The 17193-nt window shown below is 35.7% G+C and overlaps 1 protein-coding gene across 1 annotated transcript; it reads right to left on the bottom strand.

The window, feature by feature from the left end:
• Positions 1–346: 346 nt before the first annotated feature.
• On the bottom strand, positions 347–13244 carry KIAA0408 (KIAA0408 ortholog). Its single transcript, XM_047103152.1, has 5 exons — positions 12924–13244; positions 7607–7969; positions 7438–7517; positions 4143–5463; positions 347–1374 (listed from the first exon to the last, which is right to left on the bottom strand). The coding sequence occupies exons 1-5, from the start codon at positions 13056–13058 to the stop codon at positions 1201–1203; spliced, it is 2073 nt and encodes a 690-aa protein (XP_046959108.1). The 5' UTR covers positions 13059–13244; the 3' UTR covers positions 347–1200.
• Between the last annotated feature and the right edge of the window lie 3949 nt (positions 13245–17193).

The following is a 17193-nucleotide window of genomic DNA, read 5'->3' as shown; positions in this document are numbered from 1 at the left end:
TGTAAACTGTGGCCAAAATACACATTTCTGTTCCTTATCCTACTCATGGATGCCAAAGTTTACTTTAAGGCTTTTTTTTTTTTTAATGTAGCACACTATAAGAAATATAATTCGGCTTTCAATGAAATATCATTTCTAATCTTCCCTGTTAATAAAAAGATGAATTAGCTTTTTACTACTAATTTTAGAGAAAATTAGAAAAAAAAAAAAGGAAATGACTTACCTCTAAATATGACTTCAAATGAAGGAGCTTAACTAACAGCTTACTACAATTTAACAAAAAAGTAGAATTCAACATAACTGAATTTATTTTCATATCCTATTTAAGGATTATTTGTTACTGAAGTTGACAAAATAAGTTCATTTTTAAGTTCTGTTGTTTCTAAGGCAGTCTCATGATATGGCTCTGGGGATCAAGTACACGGTTAAAGCCATAATAGACTACCAAATGATATACAAAAGATTTTGTGAACATTTTATGTTTGCTTTGGAAGTCTGATCTATTAAACCTGTGACAATTTTATTTATTAAAAGAATAAACAAGGAGATCAATGGCATTAGTCCATCCTTACACTGGTTAAGAAACTATGAGTTGTATATAGAAATCTACCAAGTGTTATTAATGTGTATAATTCTTATTTTTCAATGTAGTTGGGACCAAGAAAGTGGTTAGTTAATATATGTACCTCAAATGCCTTAAGTGGATACCTATTAAAAGGTATACAAAATAGAAATAGTACTGTATATTTTCAAAAATTTTAAATAAACACAAAGAATATATAGGTATACATATTATAATTTCAAAGTCAACACTAGCACAGAAGTTTTTCTTATCTAAGTACATACTAGGATACTTCCTGTTTCAACACATGCACCTACAAACACATGGCCATGCACATAACCTTGCTTTCTGCCACTTGCAAGAAAGATAGAATATACAATATAGTACATTGTTTTGACTTAAATCATATTGGCAAATTAATGAAGATGGCATTAAAAAATTCTGATCTAAGAAATCAAAATACAGGAAGATAATTATTCCATAGATTAAAAACACTGAAGACTGATGGGAAGTTAAGATTTAAACTGTCTGTCCCAGTGATCTTGAAAGACAGAGAAGAGACCGGATTGGCTGTAAACACTCAGAATGCTCTGTTTGGCAATTAGGACTTTTGTCATCTAGCAATCCAGGCCAGAGACTCAGACCATCGATGCTGCAGATTGCAGAGAAATGGTATAGCTGGGGGTAGTTCTCTGCAAGGCGGGGGGCGCCGATGGAGATCTCGAGGCCCATCTGGATGGGAGACGGCGATTTGCTGGTCTAGCAGGTCGGGAAAATCCTTTTCCAGGTGAAGATTTCACTGCCATGGATTCCTAGGAGACAAAGGAAGACATTTATCTCACTATACAAGCACAAAAAATGGGCTTAATATGTTATGGATCCCAACTACAGGGTTAATGTATTAGCATATTTATAAGCAAGTAAAAGCATCAATAACTAAAGAGGGTAATTGTCTAATATTTGTGGCCTTAAATGTTTTAATCAAAGCAGCTCATTTTTAATATGGAATATGACATTTGATAATCTTGTAGATCTTTTCACATTGCCAAATTTTAATACAACTGTTTTAAAACAACAATTTTTTAAAACGATGAGTTCAGGATTCAAAAGTTTAATACTGTTTAATACAACTGTTTTAATACAATTTTTTAAAACGATGAGTTCAGGATTCAAAAGTTTATGTTAGATAAACTTGATGATGGAGCTCTAAATGTTTCTTAGAAGGATATTAGGATATTTTAGTGTTATTAAAAACAAAAAGATAATAATTTACAGGAGAAACTGTGCTCATTTATGTCAAGTTTTTGGAACTTTCAGAAATCATAAGCAAAATTGCACACAGATCACCAAATGATTTATCTGATGCTATCTTTTTTTCCAAGAGCTGTTGTCACTATTTCTCAAGTTTCAAAATTATCATGAACATATTTTAAAATATAGTTTTATTATAAATGCTAATAAAGAATCACTATATTGGTCATTATCTGAAGACTTAAACCATTTCCTTCCTTTCCCTTTCTTTTCTTTCATTTCTTCCTTGTTTTCTCTCTTTCTATTTTAATGGAAGAAAAACATTCTTGCAATTAAAAAAATTCAAGTGCCTAGGTGCCTCAGTTGGTTAAGCGTCTGACATCGGCTGAGGTCATGATCTCAAGGGTCCTGGTTTTGAGCCCCACTTGGGACTCTGGGCTGACAGCTCAGAGCCTGGATCCTGCTTTGGATTCTGTGTCTCCCCCTCTCTCTGACCCTCTCCCACTCACGCTCTGTGTCTCTCTCTCTCAAAAATAAATGAACATTAAAAAATATAAAAAAAATATTTAAAAAATTCAAAAGGGGCACCTGGATGGCTCAAAGTGTCCAGCTGACATCAGCTCAGATCATGATCTCTCAGTTTGTGAGTTTTAGCCCTGCACTGGGCTTGCTGCTGTCAGTGCAGAGCTCGCTTGGGATCCTCTGTCCCTCTCTCTCTCTGCTCTTCCCCCACTTGCACTCTCTAAAATGAACGAACATTAAAAAAAAATTTTTTGAAAGCTTCCATGACACATATTACACCAGAGTATTATTACTGACCTTCTTAACAAAGCCTGTGCTCTTTCAGCTGAGATGGGTAGTAAGGATGGTCTCTATTCTTATGACAATAATCTGCATTTTCTTTTTCTCTCTTTGGAATCTTATTTTTTTAAAATTTCCACCAGCAACAAGGTGAGGGAGGGGATGAAGAACTACTCTTAAGAATCTACACTATAGGACCCCTCCCAAATTCTCGACCAGTGCAAAAACGTAGCGGATCAATATTTGGCTGGTTATTTTACAACACGTTTCCTTTTGCCGTCTGAAGCTATAGGGCTTTCCAGGTATTTATGGGCTCAACTGAAACACAGAGAAATACAAAAGCAGGGTAATTATTTGTACCTTGTACAAACAGGCAAGGTTTCTGATAAAATAGATAAAAACTGATGTTTTTATTTATTTTAATTTTATTTCTTAAGTGGGCTTCACCCCCAGCATGAAGGGAGGGCTTGAGCTCACCACCCTGAGATCAAGATCTGAGGTGAGATCAAGGATCAGATGCTTAACGGACTAAACCACTCAGGCACCCCCAAACTGATATTTTTTATGGGGTCTGAAAGCCATATAAAAATAATTTTTTTACACCAGAAGAAGGCAACCTGCATAGCTTAAAACTATGCTGCACACACACTGCACTTTGCAAAACTAGGATTTTTTGAAGCATTAGCAAATGATAACAATATGTCACCATGTAACTTTTTGTAAATTATGCATAAAAAGGGACTGTTGGAGAGCTCTTTTTTGTAAACACCAATCTCTTCAACCTCTTTTTCTCCCATAACTAACAAAGAATATATTCTTTTGCGAACAAATTGGAACAAAGAAAGAATAACAGTTTTTTAAATACTTATTTTGGGGGAGCAGTTTTCATGCTAAGGATTTACACAAATAAGAATGGCCTTAAAAAAATTTAAGCTATAACATAATTTTATTTCCATGTACTGCCTTTCTGCTCCACAAATAAGAGAACTCTATGAGGCACTATTTTATGATGTGTTATACCCATAGTCACATTCATGTGACTAATCCCATGAGAAGGAAAATGAATCAAATGCTAGGAATGACTGCAGTAATCATGGCCAAGAAGTGAAAAGTTATTTTAAAAATATTTCCAATACTCTTTTCTTAAAAATATAAAAACTTTAGAAGAATCAAATTCTATAAACCAATCCATGCATTTTTGGAATGTTTTTTCAAGAAAGAAACTTAAAACAAACATTTGATCTTCTTGAGGTTCTTAAGCCCATTTATTTTACTTATGTTGTCCCATTTCAGAATTTTAAAAGAGTTGTCATGTACTATTCCCAGTTTTAAAAACTGTATTTTAAGAAGTTCATGTTAAGTTACAGTCCTAAGGTTTATGCTTATTCAGAAATAAAGGGCTGAAAAGTTAAGAAGATGCCAAAATATGTGCCTACATTTTATTTATAGAAATGGGCAATTGACTGAACTCTGAGCCACTGCTAAATATGGACACAGTTCTACCAACATATGTTAATTGCTTTCTCACCTCTGTTATCTTTTTCCAATCTACTCGTCGTTTAACTTGCTGTGCTCCATACATAGCTGTGTTTTGCTGAAGCTCTTGTTCTAATTGAAGTATTTGTAAATGCTGACTTAATGTGGACCCACCACTGACATCAGAATTACATCTGGTCCAATTATCCTGGAAGCATTTAGAATTTTGCAATGCAGGCTCTGTTGACTTCTCATAGGTTTTCAGCAGCTTTTCCACAACACCATAATTTGACTTAGGATCAGCTGATCTTGGCCGGCCAGACAAATTACTTGGTCTCCAGTCGTGCTCTTGGAGCATACTCCGATAACTGCTAGGACTCATGTGTTCCTGCATTTGTCTGATGAGGCCTGTTGTGGATTTTTTGGTGGGATTGTCAGGCACATTTTCTCTGGGCACAGGCACAGGCACGTGGACACTGGTTTTCAGAATATCAGACACATCATCATTTTCTGATATGTTACCTGTATGAGTAATTAAGGTATCACAGGGCTTAGGATCTTCAGATGATTCTGAGTAGCTTTGATTTTGCTGTATTGCCTGACAATTTCTATCTGTTCTAAATACAATTCTGTTAAATTCATCAGTCTTTGCTGCCAGCTTTTCATTCCTAGTTGTCCTCTTAAAGTCACAACTGAAACTTCTAAGTGACCCACTGCTCTCTGTCACTGAAGAGCTACAATCACTACTTATATGAAGATCAGGATGAGATTTAGCAGAATGATCTGGAATCATCTTTTCACATTTTGGCTTATTGGGAGTAGAGCAGATTTTCTGATACCACAATGTAGAGGGACTATTTTTTGCACTGATCCCTGTGTCATATGACCACATGCCAAGTCCAACACTTTCATCACATGGATGCTGGTTATCTATTTTGGTTTTGGGTGCCAACAAAGGGAACATGATACCATCTTTCAAAGTCTTCCCTTCATTTAGACACAGCCTCAAAAGGAAATCAGGACTGTAGTTCCTTTCACCTTGACCCTCTTGGGCCACGTGGCTGTTGTGGTCTAAACTGTCCTTCAAACTTTCATGAGCTTGTTCAGAAAATGAGCTGGGAAAATTTCGAGATGTGCTTCTTGGAGGAGGAAGTGGTGGAATTTCATTTCTTTGCAGATCAATTGTATCAAATTCATATTTTTTCATAGAATTGCTTTGGAGCGTACTGGAACAGCTCAGATTCTTTCTATTTTTCTGCTTTTCTTTTTCTAAATCAATCGGAAGAATGCCCTGGCCATCGTTGATCATGTGGTCTCTGTGACGCATATGAATTACATTGGGCATTTCCTGAAGAAAAGAATCTGACTTCATTCTAAACAATTATAAAACAAGATATATTAGTGATAACTTTATTTAGGACAAGTTCTCAAAAGAAACCATGGCATAAGCAATGAATTTCTGCTATAAGGACTCACAACTTCCCAAACAGCATTTTCATATAAATTCTCTAGTCAAAACCCCCAAGTCCTTTTACTGTAGGATCAAGTCCACCTCTCAGTACTGCCCTCACAGCCTACATGCTCTGACCCAAACTATCTTTCCATTATATTCTCAAATTGTCTCTTACACTTAGACTATACTGTGTAGTCTGCTGAGTGTCTGCTACTGGGATTTCCATTTCTATGGGTTCCCTCCAGCCATTTCCTTACCTCTGCTCTACCTGCTCAATTCCTATTCATTATGTCACGTGAGCTCAAGTTCCTTCTTTTGACTTTGAAATGACATTCTAAGCTAAGTATGACAGAAATCTGAATAAAAGTTCAGTGAAATATAAGTATTACCAAATGGAAGATGTCATTTGGGCATCATGTGGGCAAAGTGAGCCACAATAAAAATAGGGTGGCTCTTCAAGGTATAGGGAGCACTTTGGTATGGATGGATCATAAAGCATAGGGTGGAGGATGAAAGAAACATTAAGTTACATTGTAATGTATTTGAATTACATACTAAGGATTTTGAACTTTTTTCTAAAGTTTATGGAGTAGCAAGGAGAACTTGTATACCAGGTGTGGTTTGTAAAAGAAAATTGACAGGTGAGTCTTTTCTAAGTTTAATCAAAACAAAAAACCTAAATATAGCAACAATATAAATTCAATAATATCAATTAAAGTTAATTGATCATACTGATAAATATAGATAGTATTTATATTTCTTCAACTTGTAAAGTATTATGAAACAGATTACAATAAAGTATAGATAAATACTCATTAGTAGAGAATGGTAGGCAAAAGTGAAATGGGCAGGTAGAGGGCAAAATTATGTATAAAACATGGTTATATGAGAAAATCTATTGAGGTCAATACAAAAATTCTTTCTGAGCTTCTTCTTTTTTTTTTTTTTTTAACGTTTTATTTATTTCTGAGACAGAGAGAGAGCATGAACGGGGGAGGGGCTGAGAGAGAGGGAGACACAGAATCGGAAACAGGCTCCAGGCTCTGAGCCATCAGCCCAGAGCCCGACGCGGGGCTCGAACTCACGGACCGCAAGATCGTGACCTGAGCTGAAGTCGGACGCTTAACTGACTGAGCCACCCAGGCGCCCCTCTTTCTGAGCTTCTTAACAGCTAAAGAAAAATATGGGTATACATTGCTGTTGCTTTTTAAGAAAAGCACATTCCCTCACTATGAGATAAATATTGATCCTAGAACAGTCTATCTTTACTTACCTTGTAGAGCATACCAATTTATTTTTCAATTTGGTGAAAACTTACAATTATATAGGTGCTTCTAAATTGAAACGGCTTTTTAAAATGTCATTATATGTGTGTGTACACATATTTACAATATGTTGTGTTGAGAATTATGTATGCTTCCATTATATATCAAATAAATGTAGAAAAATAAACGACTCTTAGGTACAAAAGACTGCAGTAGAACATCATTATATAACTAAAATTCCACATTGTTAAGTCTGACATGTTTTACAGGTGTATTTAACTGGATTAGCCCAGCTATAGGCTCTTCCACTGGCCAAACACTCAAAATGAAAAAGAACTACATTAGAATATAGTTGTTAATGCATCATGCATAGTACATCTTAACCAAATACCAAAAGAGTACAATATTCTTAACAAATTACAAAGAATGAGAAGATTTGGTTTAAAAATCAAAAACAGAGATATATTCAATTAAGGTTTTTATTTCCTATCTAAAATAACAGACTTTAATAACTCATTGTTAATTCTCACTTAACAAAGTGTAAGGAAAAGGCAGTTGGGGTTCCTTAACTGAAAACAATATTTTTCTTGATTTTCTGATATGAAATAATCATAGATGTACCAGCATACCTTCTGTGGTTAGACTGCTTTCGGATTTCCTCTTGAAAGCTGTATAATTCTTCACTAACTTTCGCAAGTTCTTCCAGAGCCTTTATACATATAAGCAATAGCATGTTAGCACTTTGAAATGTAAATATTTCTTCAGAAACAGTTCTAGGCTAATCACAGTCCTACTTACTGTGTTGAGGGCGCCAGAACAGCTCCTGTCCTCTACCCTGGAAGGCCTCAGGCCAGGGCACGCCCCACATTGTTTTTGGTTATCTGTGGCCAAAGGATCCATAATCCCTACTTTTGACTTTTTTGTTGTTTTTTGTTCCTTACACATTTGATTTCCTTCACGGAGTAAGCTCTGCTCTGTTTTATTTTCTTTTTCCAGATCATCCCCGTGATTCATCCCTGTAAATTCGCATTGTCCTGAATTGGGGTAATTTGGAGAAGATTCCACCACTTTATCTTGAATCCCTTTTTCACGATCATGATCAAGGATCTTAGCACGTTCATTCATGTTGATTTTCCTCCGAAGCTTCACTTCATGGCAAAGCTGTAAGGAAAACAAAGATAAAACTTTTTATCCCCCTAGTTTACTTTGTCAGTTTTTTTTTTGATACTAAGCACACCATTCTGAGTTCTCTTTGCCATTTCATGATATACTGCTCTGGGGTATTAATGTTCATGCCTCTGAGAAGTGCTTCTCAAATGTGATTAGCCAGAACAACTTGGATGAACCATAAAGACTAATTTTAGTAGGTCAAGGTATGGATGGTAATTTTTGTATCTTTGTGTAGAAATCAACTCTTCACAAATTAAAAACAAACAACTTGTATCTATATAAATGTATATAGAGGTACATCATGATGATGTAGAAGCACTGTTACCAAGTTGAAATGTCCTGAATCAATTACTGGTCATGCTCTCTAACTGCTTTCAGAGAAAAGCAAGAGTTTAACTGATATTAAAGTGATGTTTTAAAAATACATGATTCCACTTGTATGCCAAATAGTTGACAATATTATGTGGATATCATGAAATCAAAAGAAGTTTCCTTTGCAAGTTGTGTTGATGCTACTGAAGTATTACTAGGAATTACTGAGATTTTTTTTAATAGCAACCCTATACACATTCAAAAAGGATTTCTCATCCTGATTAAAACAAATGTGACCCTGTTCTATGTGATATTAGAATTCTAAGGCTTTGATCATCTATTAATCTATGTTTGAGTGGATCCCACATTATTTCCCTTTTTTTTAAATTTTTAAATTTTATTTAAATCCAAGTAAGTTAACATAGTGTAATCATGATCTCAGGAGTAGTATTTCTTTTTTCTTTTTTCTTTTTAATGTTTATTTATTTTGGAGAGAGAGAGCATACAAGTCATGCTCTCTAACTTTTTTTGGAGAAAAACAAGAGTTTAACTGATATTAATGCTTAAAAAAATGCATGATTGCACTTGTATGCCAACATTCCAGTGTCTAAATAGTTGACAATATCATATAGTATGTCAGTTCATTTCATTGCCTAAGTAGATATTGTGAAATCAAAAGATTTTTCCTTTGGAAGTTATGTTGGTGTTACTGAGGTATTTACTAGGTGGAAGGGTAGGCCTACGCCGGCGGACTCCATCTTGTTCTGCGTCCTTCACCTTGACCACGCCTCCTCCCCTTGAGTAACCTCACCTGCCTAACAGGACTCTGACCCTTCCCCAGCCAATCGGCTGAGGCCACAGCCATTACCTCACCAACTGCCCCTAGGCCCCAATAAAACCTTTGTCCTTTTGAAACTCACTCTCTCTCCCTGGTATCTCACAGCTGCGTAGGTGCAGGTACAGGACTGAGCTCGAGCTAGCTCGAATAAAGGCTCTTTGCTTTTGCATCGGACTCGGCTCCCTGGTGGTCTTTGGGGATCACGAATTCTGAGCATAACACTAGGTATTACTAAGATTTTTTTAATGGCAGGCCTATACACATTCAAAAAAGATTTCTTACCTTGATTAAAACAAATGTGACCCTGTGCTATGTGATATTAGAATTCTAAGGCTTTATTATCTTTCAGTCTATGTTAGAGTGGATCCCAAATTCGTTCTTTTTTTTTTCTTTCTTTCTTTTTTTAATGTTTCTTTATTTTTGAGAGAGAGAGAGTGCTAGCAGGGCAGGAGCAGAGAGAGAGAGGGGTCACAGGATCCGAAGTGGGTTCTATGTTGACAGCAGGGTGCCTGACGTGGGGCTTGGACTCACGAACCGTGAGATCATGACCTGAGCCAAAGTCGGACACTCAACCGACTGAGTCACCCAGGTGCCCCCATCCCAAATTATTTCTTGATGAAAGTTTAGTTTAATCTGCAGGCATGCACTCAGCTTACCACTAAATAGAAGAAGTGGCTTTCTCCTCAGGCTTGAGTTGTGGGAAAGCTTGGCAAATTTCAAAGGCTTCTGTCAGATAACTATTGAAGCAAATGACTACATTTTACAGCCACAACCTATATCTACAGACATCTTTTAGTCAAGGAATATAACAAAAGATTTATTGCTGCTCAACATTTACCCAAATCTCAGATGAAGGAAGCACTAAACATAATTGGTGTCTGAAGGATATACAATATATTTATTTCCACGGATACTTACATATCTATCATTGGATAATCTCAGGATAACATCAAATTACAGCCATGATTCAATTGTTTTAGCCCTCATAAACTTACTTGTTCTGAGCTATTGTGAGCATTATGATTTGGGCTGATCTTGAGAAATATCATAAGAAGCAACCCACAAAAGTTGGGAATCCTTAGTTGTTGAATCTAAGGATGCTTATCGTGACATTGGTGACATTGTTCTTTTTTTTTTTGAGGAGCTATGGGTGAAAAAAAAATTGCTTTAGTTTCAAAATCAGGAACAAAAGTGCTATTTCTGGGAAATAGGTTTGCTTGTTCTGAATATTGGGAAATATGTTTCTGACAATTTTTCTGTTAGTTACTAGAAAGGCTAGCTGCATGCATTTCACATAAAATCCTCCTGTCTTCATCTCTTTTATTTTGAAATACTTTACCTTATATAACATTTTATATCCCACCTTAAATTCTCTTGAGATTTAAGCAAGGTATGGAGAAGCAAATAATATCATGCTATTGATGAAAAACAAATTTATTTTGTATAAGGAAATCTGTGTTATTTCATACCCAAAAAATTGTCAATGGTTATCTGATTATTTGAAACAAGGCAACAAATAGGAAAAATTGCAACATGATTAAAAAAAAATTCCCAGGTATATAAGAACTCTATTTAGGGCTTCTATTTGGATTAGTCCAGGTTTCAAATGATCCAAGTATGTACATGTTGGTTCTGCAATAGCAAATGCAATGATTGTGGATGGTGGCTGAGCAAAGAATCATTAGCATCTTAATACACAACACTGGGTCCTCTCACTAGAAGATATCACTTGGAATCACTATGGTTACATGGGCACATTAGGGAATCTAAAATTCTCTAGTACTTGGCTTAATAACTTGTGTCTGAATTAATACACAGAACCTAGTGATATATGCTAAACAAATACAGTCTGTTATGCTTGTGGCATGTTATATAATTTTTTCAAGTGTTGTTTAATTTTAGTTTTAAAAAATGTCTTGATTCTCTGTGACATGTGAAAATACTTTCCTCCTGTCTTCATCAAAATTATTTTACCCCCATTTGTAGCCTGTAAGATGAGTATATACATTTTTGAGTAGGCTGCACTCCTAGCGCAGAGTCCAATGGGGCTCAAACTCATGACCCTGAGATCAAGACCTGAGCCGAGATCAAGAGCTGACTGCCCAACCGACAGAGCCACCCAGGTACTCCAAGATGGTTGTATTAAAAGTACATTCTCACAGGCTACAAAGTTGGAAGTAGAAACATATATATTAGAATGATAAGGGGAGCACAATGTTAGTATTCAGGTATTAGAAAGCATTGTCTATCAGTATTCTGGGGTAAGCACATTATCCAAACATATTCTCAGTAATGGAGCTATATATTTCACGCTGCAAGACATAAATAGCTTACAGTTACTATCCAAGATGAAGAAAAAAATATTACAGCCTTCTATCTCCTTGATGCAGAAAGGAATAGTATTTCTACAAACCATCATCCTATTTTTAAAATATGTTTAATGGCTGCTAATCAAAAGGGTAATATTTACCATAGATAGAATTTACAGAGTTTTCAGAATAATTATTTGACCTTAAAATATTTAACCAGACAGCAGATTATTTTAGCTACATGGCTTAAACAATAGGCTAGGCTAATCCTGACTCCTTTAAATTTTTTTGCTTTGATGCTAGACTTACCTGAGTGTTACTAACTGACTTTCCAAGCCTTTGGGAATTAATGACCCATGACTTCAGGTTTCTGTTTGGAATTTTGGATTCTTATTTGACTTAGACATCTCCTTGTTGATGCAATCTCAGTCTTTGGGTAAACGAGTTAAGAGAGTAAGCAAAACACATTTTCTAAACTATAGAGGTATGAGCAGTGGAGTCTCCTTTTAATATAATCATGTACTACATACCTGCCTTCTCAGTTCTATGTTAGAGAAACAGTTTAATAGCTACCCCTTTTAATTTTTCCTTGTAGTGTGCCAATATATTCTATTCACAACCAATTACATGGCTGTTAATGAGAAAAATATTTGTGCTATTAACACATAAAGCACCAGCTTTGATTCCTTGTGAATAAAGGCCAAAGAGTCTGTTAAAAATAATCACTTAGGCAATGTGCACAAACCATATAATACCATGGATGTCACTAGAAGAAAGCAAGGTAAGTATAAATAATTTTCAGTTGAAACAAGCTTAAAAATACATCAATGTAAACACTTAGAGGAAATATTCCAGGGCCAACAAGCCGAGGGATGGTTAATGGGGATAAAATGGCTGTTTGTATCAGAGTCACGGCACGTCGTTTTTCATAACCCTTTCCTTACAAACGTGCCAATAAATCTGGCACATTTTGCCAGATTAAATATCACGCCCGCTGCCATTTTCTGTTTGATATATGGCACTCCTTTTGACTATACTGACTTATCTAATATGTAATTTCCTTTAGTAGATATCATCCATAAATCATCTCAAGAAAGATCTGTATTTTAATTCCCAATTTGTAATATATGTTCCACCAATTATGCCTTTCTTAGATTTTCCTCCTGGACCCTGTGTTTGAAAACTCATGCAAAATACATACTTCACTTTTGATACCAAGGCACTTCAGTCAGAAAATAATAAATTGATATACTTTAGATTGACATTTTAAGTCCTTAATTTTCATGCAGGGCTATAAAAAAGCATAGTCCTTTGGATACCACTGGATAAGGTTCTGCTATTTTTGATCTAGCAAATATCACTGAGACATGCATCTCTTAGGCGGAATAAGGAAAAAAGAAATAGTTTCCGATACAACACAAATTTGAAACAGAATTTTCATTCTGAGCTTTAAGCTTCAATATATTCCAAACAAATCAACTTGTACCTCTTCTATCTTCTTCTGCATGATTTTCCATTGACTCTCCCATTCTTTCCTTTCATTGTCAAACTGGTCCAGTAACTCCATCTTTTCCTTGTGCCAGTTAGTCTCTGTGTTCTCCCACTGCTTATGCAGGTCCATGGCAACCGTGTGAGTGTTAGTGAAGGGGTATTTCTGCTTGTCTCTGCCTTCTTAACTGTTTCTTGGAAGCTTGGAGTTGTTTTATTTGAAGCAGTCCCACTTGCCTTTAAAATAAAGCCTAATATAAACATAACAAGAAAGAGTTCCAAATCCATTTGCTTTTTGAAAACACATTATCATTTTATTAAGAGCCATGACATAAACAAACCATAGGAACACTGCCCTTAAAAGAAGAGAGGAGATGATTAACAATCTGCTTAAGAAGGACTAGCACAGTCAAAAAGTAAGTATTGTCCAAAGACTTCTTTCCCCCTTTCTGAAATCAGACAGCAAAATTAAATACATACGTGATATGTAAGCATTCTTTTTAACTATCTAATCTAAAGATGGAATTTTTTCTGTGACTATGAGTGGTAGTATGAAATTCAACTGTATGGCCATATATCTACACAACCGTGGTAAAATCTACTGCAACAGAATTACTCCTTTTCTGTTGCAACCAGAATACATGTTTCTATGAATTAAAGTCCTGAAACTGTTGGACTACAGTTTCAATTTTATATTCAGAGTTAAAATCCATGCCAAATGGGATTATTGTATTAATAAGAAACCTGAGTTGGCAGTTGATCTGGGACTGATGTATCAGCAAAAAAAGACAAACTAAATCATAAAAATATCTTCATTATTTTACTTCATCAAGGAAAATGTAAAAACAACAAAGTTATCCTGGGAGTCACATGTTAAAACTTATCTCTCATTTTCTTCTAATGGACCATATATTCAAATCTGTTTAGGCTACTGAATACAGAGCACTGAAGAAAATGGTTTGCTCATTTTGCAAGGATATCCTTGATCACATTAGGCTGTGACTGAAATAGATTTCTAGCTTTTAGGGTATGCGTATTTAGGGTTTGAAGATGAAATTTAAAATACCACACTGGTAACTTTGTTATAAGTCATCTAAAATTTCTGAGATTTAGTTTATTTATGTTAAAATCGAAGATACTTACAGGGTTGTTATAAAGATTAAATGGCATATGGCATGCAAGATAGTTTGAAAATTTTAAACATTTTCCCTATTTTTTGCTTTAAAAGATATTGGTCTGACTTCTACTAAAAATAATTTTTATTAAGAAAGTCATATAGGGTGCCAGGCTGGCTGGGTCATTGGAGCAGACAACTCTTAATGTTGGGGTCATTAGTTCAAGTTGGGTGTAGAGCGTACTTGAAAGAAAGACATAGACATTTATTAGTGGGTAGAAAAGCATATTTAAAATGTTTAAATCATCATCTAAGATAATCATGTCTATTAAAAGTCTCTATCTTCAGGTTTCTAGGCCATGACCGAAATGTGTTAATTTACCAGGTAGTGGCTTATGCTAATTATGAGTAAAGTGCCCCCAGGGTCTATAGCTGCTTGGATGTTGGTGCTGTGGAATGAAGCCAACATAACCAGGCAGCAAGCCCCATTTTGTAGTTGCAGAAGATGGCTGCATATTTCGTGTCCCAAATATAAGATAAACATTGAAGATTAATTTTATTTTTATCAGACTGTTCTGAGCATACATATCCAAGTGGTAAACTGTTCCAAACATAGTTTGAGCTGCAATCTATCAATGAATTATAACAGACTAATAAGGATGAAAAAGTCAGTGCTATATGAGGGCTCCACCTTCAAAAACAGCCTAAAAATATTGAGATCTACATTGTTATTCTTCTCTTAAACTATTTCCCACAGACACTTTGGTCATTTTTACCTACTTCTTGACACTCCCAATACTATGACTAACCCAGTCAAGAAAAAGAAGTAATTTCAGATTTAGCCACTTGAGATGTTATCATGTCTCATTTTATCCACTTAGCCATGCTCTTTTTCTAATCCCATTTTCCATCTTCTGTCATCCTTCCTTCCTTTGACTACCTCCCACACCAATGAGCCAGGGACCACATGTACCTGCCATTACCAATGCTAGTTGCCCAAAATAAATACGTCAGTGAAGACCTAACAAAATGAAGATAGTAAAGAATATACATGATTTTGTTTTCTGTTTGTTTTGGAGACTCTGTCATTAATCTTGATTACCCAGTAATCTTTTAAGTTCATCTAATAATTATTCACAGGAAATGCAGACAGTGCTTATTTTTAGACTGGTAGACTGCTTTAAAACCATATGTAATTAACTGTGAGCTGAAACTATCTTGCTCACTAGCAGGTAGTTAACACTAGGACTTCTTAGGAAGAGTGGAATGAGTGGTTTAAGACCTCAAGAGATAGTTGGAAACGAACCAAGGAAATTATAGAAAAAAAGCATACTTCTTTCAGGCTAGCTGGAAAAGAGGTGCTATGACCATCCATGATTCATCCTGTCTTTAAGCACTGTAAATGTTCAGAAATCATCATAAAGTTTCTCCTATAGTTATGTACAAATGACCCCAATTTTTCTTTCTATTGCTAACTCTTCTAGAACCACTCCAGACCAGGGTTAAAAGGTTAAAAGATGCCAGACCCTTCCTCTTTTTTTCTTTTCTTTTCTTTTTTTCTTTTTCCTTTCCTTTCCTCTTTTCTTTTTTCTCTTCTCTTCTTTTCTTTTCTTTTTTCTTTTCTTTACAGTCTAACTCAGTCTAACTCAGGCTTGCTCCTTGTAACAGCACTATATATGAACACAGGTAATGTTCCCAAAGCAGACAGAATCCTGCACTTAACTGCAAAGACCACTCATCATTTACTATGGACAAGGGCCAATCCACACAGCTTCCCCTCTCCAGGGCCAGACCCCTATCTAGTGCCAGGAAATGTAATGGTTATGGATCAAAACCAAGCCTTTGAAAGAAAATTCCTATAGAGCAGTATCTGTGCCAATTTTTGTGGGAGGATTTTATTTTGCCTTCCTAGCATCTATGTCTCGTTATAAATGTCAAATATAGTATGACTGAATTTATTGTTTTCTCCTTTAAAAGTAAAATGGGGTCCATAGAGTCACTGCAGGGATTACATGAACATAAGAGAGAGAATGCTTAATAAAAGTCTCTCATCATTCTGAGCCATAGTGGGTGCTCAATAAATGCCTGTTCCTTGGTTTCTTCCTTCTGTCCTTCCCTCTTTTTCTTTTCTTCCCTCCCTCCCTCCTTGCCTTCAATTATCCTTCTTTATGTTTTCTTTTTCCAGAATAAAACTGAAGATTTTCACATTTTTTTAGTTAGAAAATTAATAGAAGCAAATCTAATTGTGTGAACTCTCATGTTTTCAATGACTTTCGTTTGCCCTCATTTTTCAAGTATTTTAGGATACGTGGCAAGTTGAATATTCAGAAAATTTTGTATTGTTAGCAAAGATTTGGATAGATAAATCTTATATAAAACTGCTTTTATTATAATTCTCCTTAAATATTAAAAAAATCAACTAATGGGGGCAGCTTTGGAGGGACTTAATGTTCTATGATGAGAAGTTATGGGGTAAAGTGGTTCAGCAGATTCTAAAACTCATTTTCACTGCTCTCTACTGATGCAAATACAAAAGTTCTCTTTGTTTCTAGTTGTCACTCTTTTTCACCCACAGATATTGGCATCTATGTGGGAGAGAAGGAAGGATTATTGCTATCTGCATCCCTCCCTGTGTCTCTATCAATTCACTCCGTGCACAATTTCATTCAGAATAAAAATTTATTAGAGCACCTGTAAAAGGGTAGAGTGAGCTGCATTACTCAGTCATGCACACGTTCTTTTCCCAACAACTCCAAGGTAGCATTATACAATCCGTGTAACCTACTTCCGAGCCCCTGAGGCCGAGGCTGGCAGTCAGAATTGTTGGGTTGTGAGTGGGTTGCATGAGTATGGTGATGGGAGGAAAATAGTTCTGCTTACTTAGGCCCCACTAGCAGGCAGCATTTAAGAGCAACTTAGGAGTCTCACAATAAATTATTTTAATTTCTCAAATTAGCCTCAGTGTGGTCATAGGAACACTTCTTTGAGGAGTGTTCCATTCTCACTACACCTGGGTCAGTATCATTTTACCTACCATCTCCCCAACTGGAAACTGGACATTAGCCAAATAAATCAGCATTACGGGAACTGACTCGCTCGCTACTTCTCTCTTCTGAGATTTTTGTTCAAACTATTGTTTCTTGCTCTCCCATCT

Source organism: Lynx rufus, unplaced genomic scaffold (assembly GCF_022079265.1).
Source record: "Lynx rufus isolate CCGP_SWC_20201006 ecotype Redwood Valley unplaced genomic scaffold, mLynRuf1.p SCAF_6, whole genome shotgun sequence".
Taxonomy (NCBI): Eukaryota; Metazoa; Chordata; class Mammalia; order Carnivora; family Felidae; genus Lynx; species Lynx rufus.
Note: the sequence above shows the minus strand (reverse complement) of the source record. Positions and strands in the feature narration are given on the sequence as shown.